This window comes from Pinus tabuliformis, chromosome 7 (genome assembly GCF_031772625.1).
Source record: "Pinus tabuliformis cultivar Carrire ecotype Pingquan chromosome 7, CPIR1, whole genome shotgun sequence".
Classification (NCBI taxonomy): domain Eukaryota; kingdom Viridiplantae; phylum Streptophyta; class Pinopsida; order Pinales; family Pinaceae; genus Pinus; species Pinus tabuliformis.
The window spans coordinates 974,980,634-975,004,771 of NC_142293.1; the positions used below are offsets into that span (position 1 = coordinate 974,980,634).

The 24,138-nt window shown below is 39.7% G+C and overlaps 1 protein-coding gene across 2 annotated transcripts in view; it reads right to left on the minus strand.

Moving 5' to 3' along the window:
* Positions 1-24,138, minus strand: part of LOC149250866 (putative RNA-dependent RNA polymerase 1) — a 197,445-nt gene that overhangs the window by 101,539 nt on the left and 71,768 nt on the right. The window contains exons 3-4 of one of the 2 annotated variants that reach the window (XM_089459259.1): positions 14,434-14,700; positions 12,833-14,304 (exon numbers count right to left, since the gene is read on the minus strand). In XM_089459259.1, coding sequence (XP_089315385.1) covers positions 12,833-14,304; positions 14,434-14,700 — 1,739 coding nt within the window. Of the gene's footprint in view, positions 1-12,832; positions 14,701-24,138 lie in introns of both variants that reach the window. The other variant, XM_089459258.1, reaches the window with a different exon arrangement.

Sequence of the window (24,138 nt, forward strand, 5' to 3'; positions counted from 1 at the left end):
CCTCATCGCCTGTAGTCCTCTTGACTACAGCTCAATGTCTTCCCACTTCTTCTAAAGTGGCACATGAGCACTCATGGCAAAATCATCTTCTGTCTCCACTTCCTTTTCTGCCCTTGCTGACGCTGCCTTGGTCTCGGAGGCCTCTCCCTTACTCTTCTTCCTTGGACATTGGGTCACATAATGACCCAGCGCCCCACAATGGAAGCATTCGACCTTAGAGAGGTCCTTCTTCTTCCGTTTCCCTTGTTTTCCCTCAGATGCTAGGGCAACATCCTCCTCATCCTCCTCCTTGATTCTGATCCCCTTGCCACTGCTTCCCGCCTTGCTCAGCCTTCTGATCTCTTCTTGGCGAAGAGCAGAGCACATTTCCTCCCAATCCGGAAGGGTCGCCTGCCCAGTATACTCTGGACAAACACCTCCCAGTATTCTGAGACTACGTTCAGGGTTGTTCTTACCATCAATTCTGGATCCGGCGTTGCCCCCATGGAAGTCAGCTAATCCTGGATCTCCTTCAATCGACCGAGGAATGGGTTGATCTGTTCTCCCTTCATCTGGTATGATCGCAGCTGATTTTCTAGTAACATCTTCCTCTGCACGGAAGTATGCTGATACAACTTGGTCAGGGCCTCCCACATCTCCTGTGTCGTGTTCTTCTCAGCAATATGTGGTATTATATGATCCTTGACCCCGTCAAGGATGATACTCTTAGCCCTCGCCATTGCATCCTCGTACCTGTCGTTATCAGCCGAATCAACTGGCATAGCTATCGTCCTCAAGGCGAAGTGCTTGACACGATTCCTGTCTAGTACGGATAAGATTTTGGCCTTCCAGACTACAAAATTTGAGGCTCCGTCTGGTCTGTCCTAGTCTCTTACTCCGTGTAGTGCCATTTCGTTGCTCCTCTACTTCCCTCCTGGAAGTTCTTGGTATGACTCCTCTGAGCCTCGATTTCCCTCCTGGAAGTTCTTGGTATGACTCCTTTGAGCCTCGATTTCCCTCCTGGAAACCCTTCTGCCAATGTCGAGATGCCCCTTTCCAATCGTTTATGCAACTGCAACACTTATCTGGATTCCTTGGCTAGGAACCCACCTCGGCAGCAACTCCCTCTACCTTGGCCTTGCCCTGTTAGATACTGTTCTGACTACAGTACCCCACCAGCTCCACTCTGTGTAACAACCCAAAATAAATATCTAATTAACTTATTAACATTAACTTAAACCAGAGTGGCCCTTACCTAGCCAAATAAACATGTAATTAATTAACTAAATTCAAACTATGAATAGTGCTTACCTATGGTAGAAGTAGGCTTACCGCAACAAGGTTTTGGGGACGACTCTCCACCCAAACGTAGGCTCAATTGCGCAAGGATTTGCTACAACTGGCCACCCCCTAGCCCTCAATCAACGTACTACTGCCAGTGACTCCCAAGTCTTAGAACTCCATTCTCCCAAGAGAATGAAAGATAGAATCTCGGAATGATGGAATGCATGAATGCCTCTCATCTTCCTCACCATCTATTAAATAGAACAACATTGGAAGGGGAACCACATGCACACACTCCATGTGTCTACATGCAACTTTCTTTTGATTTTTAGCTTTCTTGTTTTATTTCTTTACTTTTCTTTTGATTTTTAGCTTTTCTTGTTTTATTTCCTTCTTTTTGATATTTTTCTTGTTTTATTTCTATTTATTCTTATTTAGAGTTTTAGTATGGTTATTACTATTTTTATTTTTATTATTTTTATTTCTTTTATTTGTACATATTTTTAATATCATTTATTATTTAACATTTATGATTTATTATTTTTATTATTTATTATTAAGTGATTTATTTATTATTATTTATTATTTCTATTATTAATTATTTTTATTATTTATTATTTATTATTCTTATTATTTATTATTTATTATTAAGGGGAGGGATATTACATACTCTCCCCCTTTAAGGAACTTCGTCCCGGAGTTATGTTGAATTATGTATTATGTATTATTTTTATTATGAGATTACGAAGCAATAATTCCTTAAATAGTAAAAGAGAATTTTCAAATGAACGTTTAAATACCCCTCCTGAAAATATTAATGAGAGAAAATACAAGGACTAATATAAACTTTAATAAAATGAATTTCCAGCATATATTCTACTGGCAAGGAACGAAAAGAGGAATAATGCATTCCCGCATCGTGATTAGTAAAACTAATAATCCCACTTTGAAGATTAAAAATATGGGCATAATAACTGAAAACGTTGAGTAACTCCAAAATTTAATACCAAAATAGCTTCAACAAAATAATAGTCAATATTCACTTGTATTTGGGTTCGGTAAAGTCAAAATAATCTGACTCGATGATAGTTGGACAATCGAGTTAACTCAGCGACAACTCGAGTTATTAAATAATAAAGAAAAATAGACTTCATCGTTTATGACAAAGCTTGATAACCAAAATTGCTAAATACACTGATTGTATTAATTTTAACCATGAGTGAACTAGGCCATGGTGGGCACATGAAACTATATTCGAAGTAACAATTTAAAACAGCATGAGCTTTCTCGAAATTTAACTTCCTTCGCAATTGCATCAACTGAGGGGTGGTTCACATAAGGATAGAAAACTTGAAAATTAAATTATTTGACTATCTTTCGAAGGACCCAAAATTTAATAATCCATAACTCTGTTCCCTCTGCGTGGAGGCACCCAAAAAAATTATTGACAGTACCAAAAGTTACCATTAAATGAATCTTATTGCATTTCATTCTTTCACGGAAGAGAATCGAGTATTGTAAATTCGTTTTAGGAGGAAACTCCCTAAGGTAAAAGGAATAATTTATGGGCTATCACGCAAGGGTTTTAATAATCAAGGAAAGAGGGGCTTTACAAGAATAGAGAAAATTTGGGGTTATGGACAACTACTACTTGCATGCATTCTTTTTTTTTTCTATTTAAATTAAATTATTTCACTTCATTAAAAAAAATATGGATTAATTTAATTAAGGTAAAATAAAAAATTTCTCTTTTAAAAACCCACTTTGTGTACAATTACAAAGCTTTCCATGCCTCCATGGGCTCTACTTGAGAATCCCCAACAATTCCCAAGAAATTTGATTATAAATAATTGGGTGGTCTCTAGATTAAGAAAATTGGAATAAACAACCAGTAAAGATGCAGGGGACAACAAGAAGGAGCCCGGATATGAAAATATGTACATGATAAGATTAGCTGTGGAGCTTACTCATAGGAATGACTTTAAAAATGAACACCATCAAAATATAACTATGCAGTAAGTATGCACTGAATAAAAATTTACGTGTATAGCGAGGGTTTGTAGAAAAAATATGCAGCCTCCTGGAAGTAACCATTCTGTAACTTCAAAACAAGTCAAGTTAAAAATTCCAACAAAATAATTTTTTTTCTAAGATGCCCATAGGCCCTAAGGGTTGAGCCAAAGCCTCTGATACCATATGTAACAACCCAAAATAAATATCTAATTAACTTATTAACATTAACTTAAACCAGAGTGGCCCTTACCTAGCCAAATAAACATGTAATTAATTAACTAAATTCAAACTATGAATAGTGCTTACCTATGGTAGAAGTAGGCTTACCGCAACAAGTTTTGGGGACGACTCTCCACCCAAACGTAGGCTCAATTGCGCAAGGATTTGCTACAACTGGCCACCCCCGAGCCCTCAATCAACGTACTACTGCCAGTGACTCCTAAGTCTTAGAACTCCATTCTCCCAAGAGAATGAAAGATAGAATCTCGGAATGATGGAATGCATGAATGCCTCTCATCGTCCTCACTATCTATTAAATAGAACAACATTGGAAGGGGAACCACATGCACACACTCCATGTGTCTACATGCAACTTTCTTTTGATTTTTAGCTTTCTTGTTTTATTTCTTTACTTTTCTTTTGATTTTTAGCTTTTCTTGTTTTATTTCCTTCTTTTTGATATTTTTCTTGTTTTATTTCTATTTATTCTTATTTAGAGTTTTAGTATAGTTATTACTATTTTTATTTTTATTATTTTTATTTATTTTCTTTGTACATATTTTTAATATCATTTATTATTTAACATTTATGATTTATTATTTTTATTATTTATTTTTGAGTGATTTATTTATTATTATTTATTATTTCTATTATTAATTATTAATTATTATTTTATTTATTATTATATTATTATTTATTATTCTTATTATTTATTATTTATTATTAAGGGGAGGGATATTACACTCTGCAACTTACCCACAACCTCCTAAACCCCAACAAACTGAAGGTTAGAGCTCCTAGGCTCTGCGCAATCCCAACACCGGCGAATCAGCCTCCTCAGCCAACTGCGTCACCCCTTCCTTGCTACTAGGAACAGCTTCTGTCACTCAGGACAATTGTTTTTTTGTTGTTGCTGCTCTGTTCAACTGATGTCCTCAATTCTCCTGTGATCTGCAACCACGTTTTGATACCATGTTGGAATTTCTAAGTATGACACATTAGAAACCCTTCATGCACTTTACTGATTTATTCCTACCTACTTGTTATGTTAATTAACAAGTTATTTACCATGTAAATACTAGAAATAAATACAAATGCATGCTCAACACATTACAGATCATCAACTGAAGGAAATAGAAACAAGCACACAAGTGACACCCTTGTTTTTGGACTAGTGTCCTCGGAAAAACCCAATGCGAGAAAACCGGTGCAACTATGTGAGGGTTTGATTTATTAAGCAGTTTCATAATACAATCTGGGTGCCAAATCCGACATACCCAACAGAGAAAACTCTCGGCAGTAGTACCTCTCTACTCGGAAGTAGATATTTCGGTTGCAACCCCGAATAAACACTCCGGCAGCGCCACAGCGCCAATCTGCCCCACAAAGCCCCAGCGTCAGCCTCTAAGGACTGCATCAGCCTCTCTCTAGCCGAACATTAGCCCAGCGTCACCCTGGCTTGGCCTGCGTTAGCCTTTAGAGGCACTGGGTTAGTCCTCTGGCCTTTTGCATCACCCACGCTGGACCTCTGAGGCACTGCGCAACTCCTGGTTGCCTCTGCATGAACCCTAGCTGGCTCTGCGTGAACCCTTGGCTTCTTTTGCGTCCCTCTCTCTGGCTACTTTGTTTCTCCCGGTGCTATCTCTGCTTTTGTATTCACTGCCCCTCAACTGCAACTCTGATCACTCTCTCAACTTTCTTAGCAAACTCAGCCCCAGAAAGTCGAAATCTTGATCTCTTAGTGTGTTCTCCAAGTGACCCTCAAGCCTCCTCTTATACTTTTCTCGTTGACAAATAAACAACCGAGATTAAGTCCCTAATCAACGGCTAAGATTAGAACTGGCTTGATCCATGACTTTTGAACTAAGTTGCATGAAATGGGGAAACGGGTATGAGTTTCCGAAACGAGCACGGGTATGAAACGTGACCCCTCCAAATTTTGGAAACGGGGAAACGCAATATATATATATATATATATATATATATATATTAGAACATTTAAAAAATATGTGCAATCATAAAGCATAGAAGATACATTCTAATTTATCACATTATGATTAAATTGTCAATTGTCAATGCATAAACTATAAGTCTCTAAATTTACATCACATTTACTCATGAATGATCACATAATGAAAATAGCAATATCCAAAATCAGCCATGAGAAATTTCTAATTTCTTGTCTCATGCTTGATTGGGAGTCTCCTCCTACATAGTCGAACGACCTTAGTGCTCTTGATTAAATACAAGTTCCATACCCTGGTATCCTATGTGCTCTTGATTATTGGAAGTCTCCCCTGCATAGAGCACTTGGTTCTCTTGATTAAATACAAGTTCCATACCCTAGTACATGACAAAATCCAATGGAAACATTACAATCCTGCCAATCTTGAAACCCTAAAAACAGATAAGTCTACTAGATTTTGAGTGAGATCTAAAATTCTACTTTCTCCATATGAAATCCAATGAGGGCAAAACCACTCTTAAACATCCTGAGTCATTTCATGGTAATGTTAAAAATTTAAGTAAAAGGATGAAAATGAAAAATAAAAGAGAATGTCATTTTTACTCTAAGAATTTAACATTACCATGAATTGCATATCAACACTAGGGCCATAGGCTTGAACATTAGGCTGCCCCACTCAAAAAATCCTCTTTGTTATAACTTGAGAGGCATCTAGAAGCATCCAGAAGATATTTTAGTCACCCAATTAAAAATTAGTAGCGAAAAAATTGAAAAAAATACAAGAAAAAATCAAGTTAGAAGAGGAAACTCCACCGTACGGCCTGGAAACGCGTTTCCGGCGGTATTGGCCACATTTCCTCCTCGAGAAACGGGCCAGTATGGTCGGAAAAGAGTTTCCAGGCCGTACGGTTCGAGTTTCCTCATTTTCGTTTCGTTACCGGTCGGAAACGAACCCTTCTCCAATGTTTCCTGCAACTTAGATTTTGAACCATTCTAACACAGTTTTGTATTAGTTCACATTAATATTTTATTTTCCCTAAGTTTAGACTTAAGGACTCCATTAAAAATATTAATTATTTTAATATCTCCCAAACTGTTTAGAATCTACCCAAACCCTTTCTAGGTATTGGAGATCTCATGTGCCTTAGCCTCTCCATCAATTTTCGTGGCTAGAGCACATACGATGTTGCCCTAAATCAACAAATAAGTCGTATGGGGAACAAAACACATGTTTTGTGTCCCCAACAACGGCACCAAAATGTTACCACTCAAACTAGCAGGGGTCTTAGGAGGGATCCTAAAAGGGAAACTACTAGGTCAATGCAAACAATGGAGCAATAGCCCATTGTCACTTCAACTAAACCTCCCTGCTCTTTATGGACTTTCACCGATAGGAGGAGACCCGGTATAATAAGGATCATGAAGATGAATGGATCAATGATACGATGAAAGGTGATCCTAGAAGCCTATTCACAAGAGAGGCTCAAATATATGGCTTGCTTGCTCGGAAAGAAAGATGAAAGGCTCTCTAGGAAGGGCTTAGGAGAATTCCAAAGGCTAGGGTTTGAATATATGACTTGTCAAGGAGATTCTTAGACCTTAAAATCCTTGTGGAAACTTGGATTCCAAGTCGTCTTTGTGGATTTATCTTTAAAATGTTGTGGGACCACACGGGACCAAGTGGACCCAGAATTAGGTCAAGGGGGTGGAATTGATCAATCAAGGGTGTGCTTGACCTAATTGAGGGGGAGAAAGGGATTAAAGGAGAAATTTTCTTTGAATTTGATACAATAATCCCAATGAGGTCACTAGCCAAAGGAAACCTAAGGCAAGAAACGGTCCTCGAGCTAGGGCTTGCAATCCAAGATCCCACCATTAGATTTGCTTCAAATTTGGAGAGCCTTTAGAGAAAAGGCCAACGCAGTTGTGGACCAAAAATCGAAGTATTTGGATGGCGAGATTGTGAGATAACTGATGCTCTAGGTGACCTATGTAGACTAGGCCTAGAAAGAAAGAGAAAATGTGAGAAAGATATACTTTAAGGTGATCACCTATGGAGGACCACTGCCTAATCTTTTGGGGGAAATGGAGTCAAGGATATTTCAATGATTGGAATGGATTCACTTAGTCAAGGAGGCCTATAAAACAATTTCGCATAACAATTAGGGCATGGACAATTGCTTCAAGGTCTTTATACTTCGATATGCAATATGTAATGACTTATCAAGATAAAATTTCAACAAAATATGTCTAGGAACATTCACTTATTCAAACATGGCCCATGACATGATGCAACACTATAAAGCGACAAATTTCCACCACTTTACACAAGAAAAGCAGCAAATTTTAGCCTAGTATAGCGAAAATTCCGAGCAACATGCATGTGGCATAAAAAGAGTGACAAAATAGCATTAAAAAGAACTTACATGTGAGAATAACTATATCCAATCATCATCATATGCCAATATATAAGCTCCAAGACAAAATGAAGAGATCCAAACATCAAAATTCATCTATTCATCCAATTTCATCATCCAAAAAGAATAGCGAAAATCTCTCAAAAGATAATGATCCAATCCAAGTGATGATGATCCAAATGATTCATCGCACTTCTATTTATACACTTCCTAATGAATTCGATTTAGCTAATTAGGCATAATTTAGCCCCTATAATAAAATAATGTGCATAATAAACAAACTTTGGGTGACAAGCCCACCAAATAACTCAATAATACATGAATAAGCCTCTCAAGAGGGTCGAATGATCAACAAAGTGAGTCCTTGCGCCTTTGAGGAGGCCTAATTAAGTCCAAAGGGTGCCATGGTGTAGAAATGGACTCCCATCATAGTGGACAAGGGGGTGGCCCCTTGTTTTCCGAGCAAAAACCTATGCTACTTCCAAGAGGGTGTGGAGGCACAAAGTCATCCTCATGGGTCTCCAAATGGATCGGAAGCGCCTGTAGGCCATCTATAAGGGTTGGAATGGTGACAAAAGCCCTGCCTCTGCAGCAAGGAACAATCCTTTGGACCTTGGAACATCTGCCAAGTGTGTGGTGTATTTGTGGAATCGGTTGGGCATAGTGAACCACATGCATCATCCTCATCCAAAAGGTGGAATAAGAGCAATGAACGAATGTTGTTGGGGATCCATGAAGTAATCTCCGCTATGGTGGAGGCCCATGGCTCTCAACGCTCAACCTACAAGTGCCATTGTCGCTTTCTGGAGGGCTAGGACCCTATCTAAGGAGACCAAGCCCCATATGGGAATCCACTTGCAATCTTGCATAAGATACAATGCATCCCCTTGCCCTCCAATACAACGAATCATTAGAATAATCAAGCAAAAGAGCTTACAATTCATGGAATCAATGGGGCACTTCATGGTGGCATGCCCTTCCATAGTGGGCTTTGGCAGATACAAGTGTCTCCAAGCTCAATAGGGGGTTAGCCAAGGACACTATTAGGTTGTTTCAACCTCTAGAAGGGGTGACATCTCTGTGGTAGATCCCTCAAATAGTAGGTGGCAGATGATATAATCATGGAACGGAGTGGGAATTAGGCAAAACAACCAAACCACATGTTAAGGAGCCAGGGTAGCTAAAATAAGGGAAGCCCACACCGGGGTATATGAGTGTAGGAGGGAGCAAATCATGGTACATGAGTTACCCCGACCTTTGTTTTTCCACCCTTCTTCATATGCCTGTTATTGATTTTTTCTTTGTAATTGCTTGGGTCTCCAGGGGATGAGAGCATTATGTGTAATATGTAGCAGTGAATACCCCCTTAAGGTGGGGCGGTTCATCAACCACCAGGGGTTGAGACAATCATGGGTTCCTTAATGATAGAGGGGGTTCATCTAGGGCCCATAGGAACCAAGGTGATTACCATGGATAAGGGGTAGAGCTCATGTTTGGTTTTTTGCCCACGTGCTACATTTGTATGTCCCGACCATCTTTTGCATTTTGTTGTACATTTCCTGTTAAGAGTGGCCAAATTATGCCCTTTCTTTTCTTTTTAGCTGCATCAACCTCCGGGGCATTGTTCCAGGCCTAGGCCAAGGTGTGGACAAGGGGAGGGGGCGGCTAACCCTATGTGGACCTAGTGGACACGTGTAGACCCGGATCAGAAAAAAGATGTAGACCCGGATCAGAAAAAATATGAATGAGGCTAAAATGAGTGGAAGGGGAGTGATGTAGGTGGTATCAGGAAGCAGGACCATGCAACCAAAATCGAGATTTTCCATGTAGTGCCAACCCGAAATCCAAATGGTCAATAAGGGAGATCCCACGGGATAAGGATACAAGGGTAACCACGAAATCAGGGAATGGAGACACAAATACAAGCCTAACCCACTCTTTCCGCCAAATCCCCCCACCAATCCATGCCCAAAAGTGCACATAACCAATGTTGCACGAAGCGGGGGCGAAGCGGAAGCTTTTTTTGGAAGCGGGGGCGAAGCGGAAGCTTTTTTTGGAAGCGGGGGCGCAGAAGCATCATTTTCCAAAAATCTAGGAAGCGAAGCGTCTGCGGAAGCATCTGCTATATACATATTTTTTTTATATTTTTTTGCATTTATACTCAAAACAAACATCCCAAATACCAAATTAGTTGTAGAAGACATGAAAACATGCATATTTTTGCATAAATCAAGATAGATATAACATCCATTGTACATTAATGATTAATTATTCGAGCATCAACCATCTAGAATCTAGATTCTTCTCCTCTTGTCTAGCCTTTGCCTCTACCTCGATTGTCTAGGGATATTAGTCAACATTGCCCAATTTTGATCAAACTACCTAATTCAAGACTTAAAATATGGTAGAAAAAGCTTAACATGCTTGATCGATGATTTTGACTTGATTGAAAGGTAATTTTTTGCTAAGGGCATGCCACGTGACAAAGGAGTTCAACAATTAACACCACCAACACTAGGGTACATATAGGGCTTGGTGCTCTTGATTAAATGCTAATCGCAAACCTTCATACTTGATATAATCTAATGAAATGCCACAATCCCATTGATCCTGAATTCCTAAAAACTATTAAGTCTGCTGAATTTTGAATAGGATATGAAATTCTATTTTCTCCATATGAAGTCCAATGAGGCTAGAACCTCTCTCAAACATCCTGAGTCATTTCATGGTAATGTTAAAAATTTAAGTAAAAGGATGAAAATGAAAAATAAAGGAGAATGTCACTTTTACTTTAAGAATTTAACATTACGATGAGGAAGCATCTACTATATTTATATTTTTTTTTGCCTTCATTTGTCACCCTAACCCAAGGTGGACCCACCCCCAACAAGCAAACTCACCTAAAATAAAAATAAAAAATTGAAAAAAAATGATTTTTTAAACGCTTTCCTCCTCCGAAGTGCCACGCTTCCGACGCCCGAAGCGCCGTATGAAGCGCGCTTCGACGCTTCGGAGGTGGTGCTTTCGTACCACGCTTCCGAATTTCCAAGAAGCGACAAAAAATTCGGAAGCGCACTTCCGGCCAAGCTTCCTAGGCGCTTCCTTACGGGACGCACTTCAGGGCTTGGAACCGTGGGGTGGGGGGGGGCGCTTCGTGCAACATTGCACATAACAAGTAAGGAAAATTACTTAATTTTACCAATGACAAGCCATACCTTTGAGGTCAAGAAGCCCACCTTCAAACATAAATTCATGACAAGTGGTGGAGGGACCACATGGCTTGGCATATCGAGCTATCTGGTGGCGACAAAGGGTTGTTGGCTGCCAGCTCAGGACCATCTAGGAGAAAAATTTCTCCTAGATACACTACCCACAGGTGGTCGGTCACAGGGTTGATAGAAGTGTTCACTTCAAGGACAGCCGATCTCTCTGCGGTCGAATTTCCCCCTTGTGGAGCAAATGATCCAGACTCTAGATATCTAGAAGTCTGAAGGTTTGGTAGTGATCGCTTTTATGCGCGGACTAGATTCCTTTTGGACAGGTAACTACCTTTTCCTTACCACGCACAAGAGCCACAACACATTATATTCATTTGAACCCGATATCCGAGAGATCCGTAGGTGGAGCAAGTGATTAGGATTCGACGGGGTTGGATGGTTGAATCCTACCCTCGCATGCTAGAATGGATTCGAGAGTCTAGGATCTGATGTCAGAAGAAGTGTACCCCTTGTGGAGGCCCAAATGGGCATTGGTCCTAATTGTCGACAAGAAGGCACAGATTTGGGGATTTGGGGGTCCAAGAGTGTAGCAAAGTTGGCACATCACTGTCACACTGAATTGCTTGCTAACTGATTAACAAAGAAAATTGCTACAAAACATGAAGGGGGAAGACTTGGTGGGACCCTATGAAAGAGTTGACGTCTAAGTGTCACATAGGAACCCAATGATGACAGACTCAAATTACGCTGACGTGCTAGTGCTACATGGATGCCATGTGGCAGCTCAATGCTGACGTGGCCTAATATAATAGGTCGAACTTCGAATAGGCATAACTTTCAATATGGGAGTCAGATTGAGATAAATTTTATATCACTGAAAAGCTCTCGACGAGTTAAACGCAATAGTGGCATTGGTTTTGAGTTTTAACAACACTGGAAAGTGAAATTTTTCAACCCCATCTTTATAACAGACCTTGGAGGTCAAGTCAAATATCAAATAACACCTTTCACAACCCAAGATAGTACAAGGGGATGGGAGGGAGTGTTACAACCATCCTTCTTCAATTGGTGTAAAGGTCCGCCAAAAATTACTAGAATTCTAGGTCCAATCAATCAAGTTATCGCTTCTAGTGGAGGCAATAACCTAAAGCTTGCTAAAGATATCATGTTGGAGAGGACTGCTAGAAGCAAAATAAAGGATTTTTGGTCAACTTCGGGATGAAGCAGCACATTTTATTTTGGCTCGTGTTACTGATATAGATATCCAAACGTAGTAAATATAAGAGTAAGCAACGTTTCAGTTTAATGCTACATGGAGTCTACTAGTATGGAGTAATACTATTGATGTCACAAATACAAATTACAACTAAGTACATATGTACGAACAGAAACAGTAAAAGCATATCACAGTAAATCAATAGACTTTTCTATCTCTGAAAATGAAAGGAAAGGGTTTTGCTTTGGCTGACTGGCAGGCATGGTAGACATCCCTCTCCATCATATATAATAAGATATTACCAATATCCAACCTATATGTAGTTTAATTAATGTGAGGCATATAAACACCACAGGTATATTGAAATCGGATCCCCGTATTACATAAAATACATTAACAATTAGCGATAGCAAGCATTAAAGGCCACTGCAGAAGTCCAAAGGGGACAGTATCAGCAAGCACTTTAAAATAAAACAAACTAGTCAAAAGAACGATGAAAATAATTATGATACTGTTATACCTTTTTCCTTGTTGTGGGAAAACGATGCAATCCACCATATGTTTAAGTTTAGGAGTGTTCACAGCGAATAAGATTCTTATATCACCCGGGTGAAGGCATGGGTTTTTTGCGACAACCACTTTTCCTTCCATTATAGAAGTCCGATCCTGCCCCGCTCCATGCAACTGTTTGTTTCCAGGAGCATCGCGAATTTGGATAAACACTTCACCATAATTCAGAGTTTTAGTTTCGTCAAGGCATCCCATTAAACATCGCCCCTTAGGAACAAAAATGCGTGCCTTGTTTCTTAACTCCACAAGTTTAGATGCTCGAAATGCCTGAAGCATCATTGATAGGTAAGGCTCCGATCTTGGGGAGTAGCCACATGAAAGCATATCCGTAAGAGCATTATGATTTTCACCTGTGTACAAAGTTTGTAGCACATCAAGAGCCTCATCTCTGCTTGTTGAGACTTGATTTATGAGTTCTATTGCTTCTTTCTGAAGCGTCTCGAAGTGATGACCGGCAACACCCAAAGTAGACAAAAGCGTAATGATTTGCCGATTTAAGAAACAAGGCCTGTATTTTGTCCAATTAAGGACGTCCAGACTCCTATTATCTGAGGTGTACTTCCGCATACTCGGGCGCAAGGAGAGCTTGTAGGAGGAACTTGGATCCACGGCCACCATACCTTTGAAGCCTGCAAACCTTATTTGAAAAGCGGATGGCACTAAGTTATCACATCCACACTTGCGAGCCACCTGTTCTGCAAAGTCGGAAGAGATTTTCCCAATTCCATCTGAAAAGACGTACCGTTTGCCATTGCTAACAACTTCTATGTCACGAGGAATGTATTCAAATTCTTCATTCTGAATGTCAAATGTTTCTGTAGAAGAGCTAAAGGATTGCCCCATTCTTGATGCACACTTGGCAACGTTCCGTATTGCCCAAAAATTGCCCATCCATTTTCGTATTTGTTCTGCAGTAAGTGTGTCTGTTGGTGCAAACATCCATAATGAGCTTTCACGCAGCTGGCTTGATGAGAAGGCCAGAAACTCAAACTTTTTATCCCCTATCACAATACCTTCTCTCAAAACTTGCAGAATCCGCTCATATAATTTTGTATGTTGCTGCGGTACTCCATGGGCCGTCCGTCGAGACAGATCAGTGGAATGTAGGGGGCTGAAGTTCTCATCAAAAAAGGCAACACGGATAAAGTTTTCAGCGTGATCTGCATAGTATCGTAGTACTCTATTCGAAACATTAACTTCCGGCCCAGCGAAGTAGATCTTTGCTGGAGTCACTTGTACACTGTTGACATACATCAGACCGTTCTCCAAAGGTGTATGTCCAGCATTACGGTATCTGTTTGATTTCTCAACCATTTTAAGCTGGTCTTGAAGCCAGTCTACCGGTCTGTAACAAGTGTTCCAACCTGAATTACCAAGCTTTTCTAGAGCCTGGTTTATGAGGGCAACATCGCTTCTCTCAGGCTGCAGTAAATTGAAAAATTCATTATCAAGTGTTGGCCAGCTTAGGACACCGTTCTGAACAAGTGAATTTATTTTGAAAATCACACTGTAAGGCAAATGAAGACCTTCAGGAGGTTTTAGTATTGGCACCAATTTAGATGTCGACAAAAACGGTCTGCCACGTTCCAGCAAAATCTTACTTTCAATTTCTTTGTAATGTGCAAAATTTTCCTGGATTTGAGAAATGCTCATAGATATAGAAAGCTCCAACCCTAATGATGAAGAATGTCCTATACTACAGGATTCTGTAAAATCTGTTGTTCGGACCCACTGACTATTCTTGTTTTTGGACTTGGGGTCATTAGCATTGCATTGTGAACCTGAAAACACGTGATAAATCCTCGGAGCATGGCGCATCTGTCAAATTTAAGCGCATGTCAGCTTTTCGGTCATTGTATGGATCCCTCAACTAACAATCGCTAGCAAAAATGAAATGATTTCAATGCTTTCAATCTTGTAATTCTAGTGAAAAGGAAACAAGTTATTCAAAGATCTCCCTTTGCAATTCTGTAGATATCCCCATCCGTATCCCACAATGTTGAGGCAGAAATAATCATTTTAAAGAATGAACTTTCTACACAAAATATAATGAAGTTCGTTCATTGTCAATCTGATGGGAGCGGACACAATTCTGATTGTAATATTTTGTGCTCTAAAACTTAAATGTACAGTCTATCCGATGAAGAAAATGATGCGGACCATCCTGCTAACGGATTCTCCCATGCGTACAGTGACAGATTCCTCAACGTCTCTCAGTTCTTGTCAGTCTGTTCAGTGATTTTAGGAGTCCGATTTAATAAATTTTGGGTTCTGTTACATATCCTTTGTCTTCTATCTGGTTAATGAGCAGCCTCACCGCTCATTTAGCGGAGGATTAGAAATAGTCCAGGACTTTTATTTGGCGGGATTTTCTTGTTTTGGGGGGTATATAGAATGAAACTGCGACTAGGTGGATTTATTGGCAGGAAGAAACAATTTGTGGGGTTGGTGTTAACTGTTAATCTCGTTATCGCGAGAGAGTATTTTTTTGTGGGAGAAATATTGGGATCGGTAGGTTGTCTACTCTATGATGAGTGGCTTATCCTCCGTGTTGGTGGTTTATTTGTTCTCAGTGTATATACTGACTGTCTCTGGTTTAATCAGTGCCACAGGAGCAGAGTATCTGTGCCCTTTCCAGTAAATCCTTTTCAGCTGTGCTAATATTTGTTTGCAGGTATTCATGTGCCAGAGATATGCTTCAGATTTGACCTGTAGCAGTTTTGTTAATGTCCAGCAGGTGAATTGGCTGGATGAGATTGGTATCAGAGCAAAACACAATGGCCCAGAGGGGAGTCCATCTGAACTGGGGAATAAGGGACGGAAGGAATGTGAGACAAAGGAAAAATATACGGGAAGAACCACTCCGAAGGTTAGAGGCAATCAAGTTAGGCTGCCTTGTGAGGATTTCAAAGAAGACCTGGATGTTCAAAGGGGTCAAAATGCAGCCACAGATTCCACGCAGAGGCTTATTGAAGCTATAGCCAAACAAGGACCAGAGTTAAGGCTAAGTCCCTGATTTTAAAGATGAATTAAATCCAGAATTGTTCATGGATTGGATTCAAGAGTTAAAAAAATACTATGACATGGAAGGAATTGAGGAAACTGATCTACAAAGGATTTGCAGCCTTGAAAATGAAATCTCATGTTGCTCTATGGAAATTGCAGCCTTGAAAATGAAACCTCATGTTGCTCTGTGGTGGCCCGCGGCAGAACCCCCGGAATGTTCGGAAAGCCCTAGGGAAAGAGAAGATTAGAATGTGGCCAAGGATGCTAAAACATTTGGAGACTGAATTTCTGCACTCAGATTATCAGCAAAGGCTTTTTAGGGAATATCAAAATCTAAGACGAAAGGATTTCCAATGTAGGGTAAACTTGCGGAAGTTCGAAGCCGTTGAAGTGTTATATATGCAGTGAACCCCATAAAGTTGTAGATCTAAGTCACAGGACACGTCCTCAAGGGTCTCGTGTCCCGTATTTTACGTATTGGACACGAAAACGGCCCTAATACGTGTCGAATACGATTTTTATCGTGTCCTGTAAAATGGAATACGTATTCGCCGGTTTTCGTCGTGTCTTGAATTTGGAAAACACGTATTTTGTTGGTAGAAAACATTGTCTGCATAAGCTGCAATTTTTTTTTAAAGAAACAAATAATTTTTGAGTGGGGCAGCTTAATGATCAAGTCTAGGCCCTAGTATTGATATGCTATTCATAGTAATGTTAAATTCTTAAAGTAAAAGTGACATTCTCCTTAATCTTCATTTTCATCATTTTACTTAAATTTTTAACATTACCATGAAATGACTCAGGATGTTTGAGAGTGGTTCTGGCCTCATTGGATTTCATATGGAGAAAGTAGAATTTTAGATTTGATGCAAAATGCAGCAGACTTATCAGTTTTTCAGGATTTCAGGATTGGGAGATTGCAATGTTTCCAAGTGACACCACCTGCCCGGGCTACCCTTGCCACTAGTAGAGGATGTGGTCTACCTCCTATAGCTCCTACTTCTAGTTCTTCAGCTTCTAGAGCATAGCAAACTCCACTGCCAACTCCACCAGCACCAACATCTACATCTAGAGGGAAAGGGAAAGCTGTGGCATTTTCTCGCAAGAGGGGCAGAGGACATCAATAGGATTAGACTTTACTTATTTTCTTATGTGCTTGTAAGTTGTACATGAACAATGAACATTGAATATTCAAGAATCAAGACCAAGCATATCACATTCTAATTTCTAAATAGTAAATTTTGATTCTATTTATTTTTTTAAAGTGAACTATGAACTTTGAGAAGTCATTATATTTTAATTTGATTAGATAAGCTGCAACCTGCAATTTAATATGGATAAAAATCTATATTTCCGTATATATATATATATATATAAAACGTGTCCCCCATGTCCTATTTCCAGGTCGCTGCGTTTCGTATTGAATACTCGTATTTACGTGTCCTCTGTGTCTCGTGTCCTCGTGTCATGTGACTTTGTTGTAGATCGTCCTCAAAATCCCAAAAGGGTGATGTTGGCTCAAGAAGGAGAAGAAGAGCTCTTGCCAGAAGAAGTTAAGGCAGAAATAGGAGAAAATTTGATGCTGAGGAGGGCCTTGATCTCCACGAATAAAGCAACACTCAACACAGACTGGAAGAGTAAGAGCACGTTTCAGACAAATTGCTAGTACAAAGACAAGATGTTCAAGGTAATTTTAGATGGAGGACCTACCAATAATCTAGTAAGAACCAAAACGGTTCAAAAGTTACAACTCACTTGAATTCCAAATTCACATCCCTATAGTGTGCTTGTGAATCAATGTTGCTTTGATCACTTCAAAATTGGTCTTTATGAAAGCAAAGTGTTATGTGACATATTGCCAAGGGATGCTTGCCATTTACTATTGGATAAACCTTGGTAATATGATCCAAATGTAATTCACCATGGAAAGAAAACAGCTATGAGATACAACATGAAGAAAAAAAGCCAAATTTTGAAGCCTTTTACAGGAGAAGAGTCAACTGAATTAAGAACAATGTTCCACCAAGGTTCCGGGACGAGGGAGCGAAGAGGCGCGAGAGCGGCCTATGCAAAAGCTCCCCACCATTTTTTAGGAAACGTGGGGGAGCGTCAGGGTCTTAAAAACTTATAAATATAAAATATAATTTATTAATTGAGTCCACTATGACAATTTGGTTTGAATTGAAAAACTGCAAAGCATGATCATTGATATGAATATCATTATCTAAATTTCTAATATCATATAAAATAATAAATTTAAAATTCTAATTTATAATCATACATCAATGATCATACATTATAACAAAATACAAAGACAACAATACCACCATCTTCAGCATTCTGATAATACACAGCAAACCTCAACAATGTCGTTGTAGAAGATCACTGTAGATCTATTCTTCCTGCATCTCTGTTATCAATAAAAGATCTTAATCTCAGAATCTTAACACTTCTGTCCTCTGCAACTTCAACAATATGTTATCAAGGCAACTCTGTTCAGTTCTAGGCCAAACTGCTATAATCATTGGTGAGTTTTGCCCATCTGTACATAGTATCAATTACAAGGATATACAAAACAACAGTGTTGTGTTATGCTTGTGTGAATTCTATTGTCAATTGTATCCTTGTTGAAGAGTGACTGTTGTGCAGACTCCTGATGGCATAACAAGATGCTAATGCCTCTGTGCACTGATGCACATTTGTGTCTAGAACATTACTCATACTTCTATCATAACTCCAAAAATCTGCAATTTAAACTTGTAGCTTCCATATCTGACAATTTGGCTATATGTATTACAGCTTCTGCTCCTTTACTTTGAAACTCTTGTTTAAATTTAAATTACAATGACCTCAAGGATTACTGTAACTTGATTATACAGATACTTGTAAGACACCAGTTAGGGTTACTTAGAGAAATCAAAAATACTTCAATGTGATCGGTGTGTCTTTTAGAAAGCAAGCACTGCCACACAAAAGTTAAGTTAATTTGATGCTGAACTTCTTTGCCTTCTAATATTTCTTATCGTCATGAACTGAATTCTTCACAAGAGGGAGCCTCTGATGTTGATCATCCATAGTGAATCTTGAAGAGCCGAGTTTTGAGAGAAGCAGAGAAGCATTGATGAGTAACCACTTCAGGGATGATCTCCTCACAGAATGTGTAGGGTAATATTGAGCAGCAACCACAGATAAATGAATTTGTTTGGATCAAACTCAGAATTTGTCTAATCAGAGGGCTGACAGTTCATAGTGATAGAAATCCTCAAGATCTGTCTTCAATTTTGTCTAATATGTGCACTCCAGAATTCCTGCAAATAACCAAATCACATTACCAATGTGATAGCCATATCAAGGGTCCATTCTGCAATCTGCAATGTTCCAACAGATGCCATCGAGGTTCCATGCATGGGAGTGATCAGATCTAGTAATAACAACACAGTGTGTGCAAAGGTTGTGTGTGTTGTTATGTGTTCACCCTGCCGTTTTTATAACATGAAACAGCTAAATTCCAAAACCCTACGCTTAGTTTAACTATTAATTAAAGATTAGTTTTAGGGTTAAGTTAATTTAAATCGTTTTTTTTTGCATAAACGTGTGCCACGTCCCCCCACGCCCCCCCTCGTCCCCCCACGTCCCCTCACATCCCCCTTTTCGGAAACGCCCCCTCAAGAAAGGGAAACGACTCCCTAGCACGTCCCCCTGAGTTTCCTCATTTTTGGGGGTGTGGGGAAACGTCCCCTACTCGTCCCCAAGTCCCCGGAGCGCGAGGGAGCGAGGAAACTAGACCCCTAGGGGAGGGAGCGAGGAAACTAGACCCCTAGGGGAGGGAGCGAGTCCCCGTGGAACACTGATTAAGAACCCTATCCTTAATTAACATGGGTTGGAAGAACTTTTACAAAAACTCCAAAGGTGACAATTGATATCTGCTCTACCCTCGAGAAAAGGAAAAAATTATGTCAGCAAACAATCCCCTTAATGGTGCAAAAATTACTTCGACAGTTACCAGATTTGACATCGTCTAATCTATCAGCTAGTTTACCTCCTCCAAAGGACATTACTCATCAGATTGATTTGGTTCCTGGTGCCAAACTTCCATATCATGCTTGACTCCTCTAGCAAAATGAGGAAATGAAAAGGAAAATAACATAATTATTGAATAAAGGATTCATAAGAGAATACATGAGTTCATGTGCCATGTCTTCTCCTCTGTATCCCAAGAAGGGAGGAAAGCAATTGAGGTTATGTAGGAATTTTAGAGCCATTAACAAGATCACAGTGAAGTATAAATATCCACTACCAAGAATGGATGCCCTACTAGATTGTCTATCAGGTGCTAAGATCTTCTCCAAGGTTGACCTCAAAGATGGGTACCATCAGATTCAAATTTATAAAGGTGAGTGGATGGTAATGTCATTTGGTGTAATGTCACAAATGAAGAAAGTTTGGAACAAGCACTTCACATAGAATTATCATGCACTCAACAGAACACTGCCATGTAAAACCCAAACAGATAAATACAATAAACTCATAAATGTTGGCATTATGATTCTGGTATGGCTCTATGTTACAGGTGTTGTACTTGATGGCAACTCACTCTAGTGGCAATGTTCTGTTCAGGCTCTCAAAATGTTGGAAATTAAGAGGTTCGCAGGTGAATGGTTCAAAAGGTGCAGACCCACAGGTACGCCGTGCAGGAAATGCGGTCATACCCACAGGTTACCCGTTCAGAAGGTGCGGTCCCCCAGTTCACTCTCTTCAAGGCAGAGAAGCGCGCTCATATGGGGTTTCTTATGTTTGGCCCGTGGTATTTAGCCTGTCGTTCATGTTCCTATGGTTTTGGCCCGTGGTATAGGATCTAATTTAGCCCCGGTTTGGATCCCTTGTTTTGGTTATTTGATGGTTTTGTCCCATGGTGTGAATGAGGGCTTGACTATAAATAGGGAAGGAGATCACTTGGCCAGGGCATCTTTGCAAATTGAATATCTTAAGATCTGAAATATTGGGTTATCGGTTTAAATGCTTGATCTATATAAAAGTGAAGTTGAAAGCGAATCTATAAAGTGTGATCTCTCGGGCGCATGATCTGATCTGGGCATCTGACTGTCAGTGGCAGTTTGGAGGGTTGTTAATTCGGTTCAAATCAAAGGTCCGCAGGTATTTCACGGTTCAGGTGCGGAGGACCGCAGCTCGGTGAAAGGTCCAGTGCGGTGGTACGCGGTTCACAGAAAGGCACAGTGCGGGGGCTCGCAGCGCGAACGAAGACGCAGTGCGGAGATACAGTAGAGGTACACGGCGTAAGAAAAGGGCACAGTGCAGACGCACGCAGCGAGACAGAAGAAGAAGTGCGGAGCAAGATCAGAGGTACGCGGCGCGATAGAAGGAAATCCTGCGTAGCTACATAGAAGTACGCGGCATGATAGAAGGAACAGGTGCGTTGGCACAATAAATGTACGCAGAAAGGCAGAAGGTGAGTTGCGGTGATATGCAGTGAAGGAGAAGACGCTCTGCGTGGATACGCAGGAAAACAGAAGGCGGGGTGCGGAGTCACGCAGTCCACATAAGGAAAAACTGCGGATCTGTCTTAAAAACATTTGTTGGTTATCTTTTATCTCTTGCTGCAGAGTTCTGGGTTTATATTTCTGGTACTATCTTTCTGTTTACAGCATTCTGAGAAGTTGGGTGATTCTTGGTTGATTGTATAAGGAGTTTGGGTAATTTGCATGTACTTGAGGATTATTTGATATTCTTGGATCCAGTTTGAAAATTTATGAAAAGTGGTCCTTGAAAGAAAAGAAGTAGGGGGTTGTAGCTCCCTTCCAGAAGAGACTAGAAAACGAAAGAGAGTTGTAGCTCTCTGCAGGTTGTAGCCTGCATACTGGTAAAGAACTGCACCAGTACAAAATCATTGTAAAAGGAGTTTGTAATTGAAAGAAGATAGAAACATATTGCAGCAGGTGGTTTTCACCCACATCGGTTTCCACCTTATATCTGGTGTTCTTTGGTGTGACTCTGTTTTTCTTGTTCATGCTCATTATTTTATGGTACTGACATACAAGAATAATTCAAAGTGTAAATAAGAAATATTTATTTAAAAGAACTTGATAGTACTGATTCACCCCCCCTCTCAGTATTATTTCCAACAATTGGTATCAGAGCAGGTCCTTCAGAGAAGCTTGATCGCTTGAAGGAAGATCATTCATCATGAGCAACTACGAGAGGGAAGCATCAATCAGGCCACCAATTTTTGATGGGACAAACTTCCATTACTGGAAGGTAAGAGTTACTGCCTATCTTCAATCTCTTGGTACAGAAGTTTGGGATATCATAGATACAGGCTACACTTTTCCTTCAGCTACTCCTACAGATCCGGCCGAGAAGAAGAAATATGAAACAAATGCTAAAGCAGTCAATACTCTGTTGGGATGCTTATCTCAAATAGAATTCGTGAAGGTTATGCAATATAAATCCGCAAAAGAAATATGGGACAAGATTGTCTTGAGCTACGAAGGAGATGAACAGGTAAAGCGTGCTAAACTTCAAACCCTCAGGATTCAGTATGAGAATCTCAGAATGTATAATGATGAAAGTGTGGCTAACTATTTCCTTCGGGTAGACGAGATTGTTAATTGCATGAAAAACTTGGGTGAAGAAATAAAAGAGGCTATTGTGGTTGAAAAAGTTCTAAGATCATTGTCCCCCAAGTTTGAATCTAAAGTGTCTGCAATAGAAGAAAAGGAAAATCTACGAAATCTTACTATGTCTCAGCTACACGGAATCCTAACTACTTATGAAATGAGAAAAGGAGGTCCATCAGACAGGAGAGAAGCTGCTTTTAAGGCTTCAAGCAAAGGAGACTACTATGAATCAAGTCACGTGCCAGAAGAAGAAGAAGAATCAAATTTTGTCAGAAATCTTCAACGCGGTACTGGAAGGTTCAGAGGTATGCTACCTTTTAAATGTTTTGCTTGTGGAAGAGTAGGTCATTATGCTGCCAAATGTCCTCATAAGGATAAGATTGACAAAGGAAAGGAACCTGCTAGATGGAACAAGAAACAGAATGCAAATAAGAAAAGCTACTACACTCATGAAGACAGTGATTGTCTATCAAATAGTGATGAAGATGAACGAGGTAATGACTATAAACTTTTAATGGCATTTGAAGATGATGATTACATGGATGCTATAGATGTGGATAGCTTTTATGAAGAGATTTCTAGACTCAGGGCATGTATAGAAGAAAAAATATGATCATTGATACTCTACAATTTCAAATTGATGAAAAAGAAAAATATCTTGAAAAGTTAGAAGGTGAAATTGTTGGCCTTAGAAAAGAAATTGAGAAAACAAAGGCTATTAATCTTAAGTTTGTCAAAGGATCTGAAACTCTAGATGAGATCATCAATGTACAGCGTTCTCTGCTAAACAAGACAGGTCTGGGGTATAATGGAGAAACATCTCAAGCATCCACCTCAAAGAGTTATCTTGATGCAGCAAGAAGGAATGAGCAAAAGCACAATGGAGATCACCAGGTAAAGCAGGGACGAATTACATCAAGAACGAACAAAGACTATCAGGTAAACCAGGGGCGACCTGTCTTAAGGGTGAACAAAAGCTACAACCAGCCACAGGTAAAATCTTCTCAATTTGCTTCAAGAATGGATGACAATAGAAATTACAATCATTTGGCCGGTAGATTTGATAATTGCAGAAGTTTCTTCAATGGGCAATGTTTCTCTTGCCATAACTTTGGTCACAAAGCAGCTCAATGTGTTGCATATAAAACAATCATAACTAGAGAAGCTCAAAAACAAAGAAGTATGACCGGGATTACAAAAAAAGACCTATAACAACTTTTTGGCTCTTGAAAATGAAGTTGAATGTTCTATCTGCAATAACTTTGGTCATGAAGATTCTGAATGTAGGAGCAGGTTTCAGCAGACAAAGGAACAAACCTCAAGCACCAGAACATGGAAAATAAAGGAACCACGAACAGAAAGATGTGGGATAGCATTTTATGCAGAGGGACAGGAAAACCTATGGTACATTGACAGTGGATGTTCGAAGCATATGACAGGCGATAAAGAAAAACTTGAATCATATTCTGCTTTAGAAAAGGGAAAGAAAGTTTCTTTTGGAAATGATACTCCTGCGTCTATAAAAGGAAAAGGCACTGCTCAGTTAAAAGAAAAGGTCAAAGCTGGAAATGTTTTGTATGTTGATGGATTGAAGCATAATCTTCTGAGTGTCAGC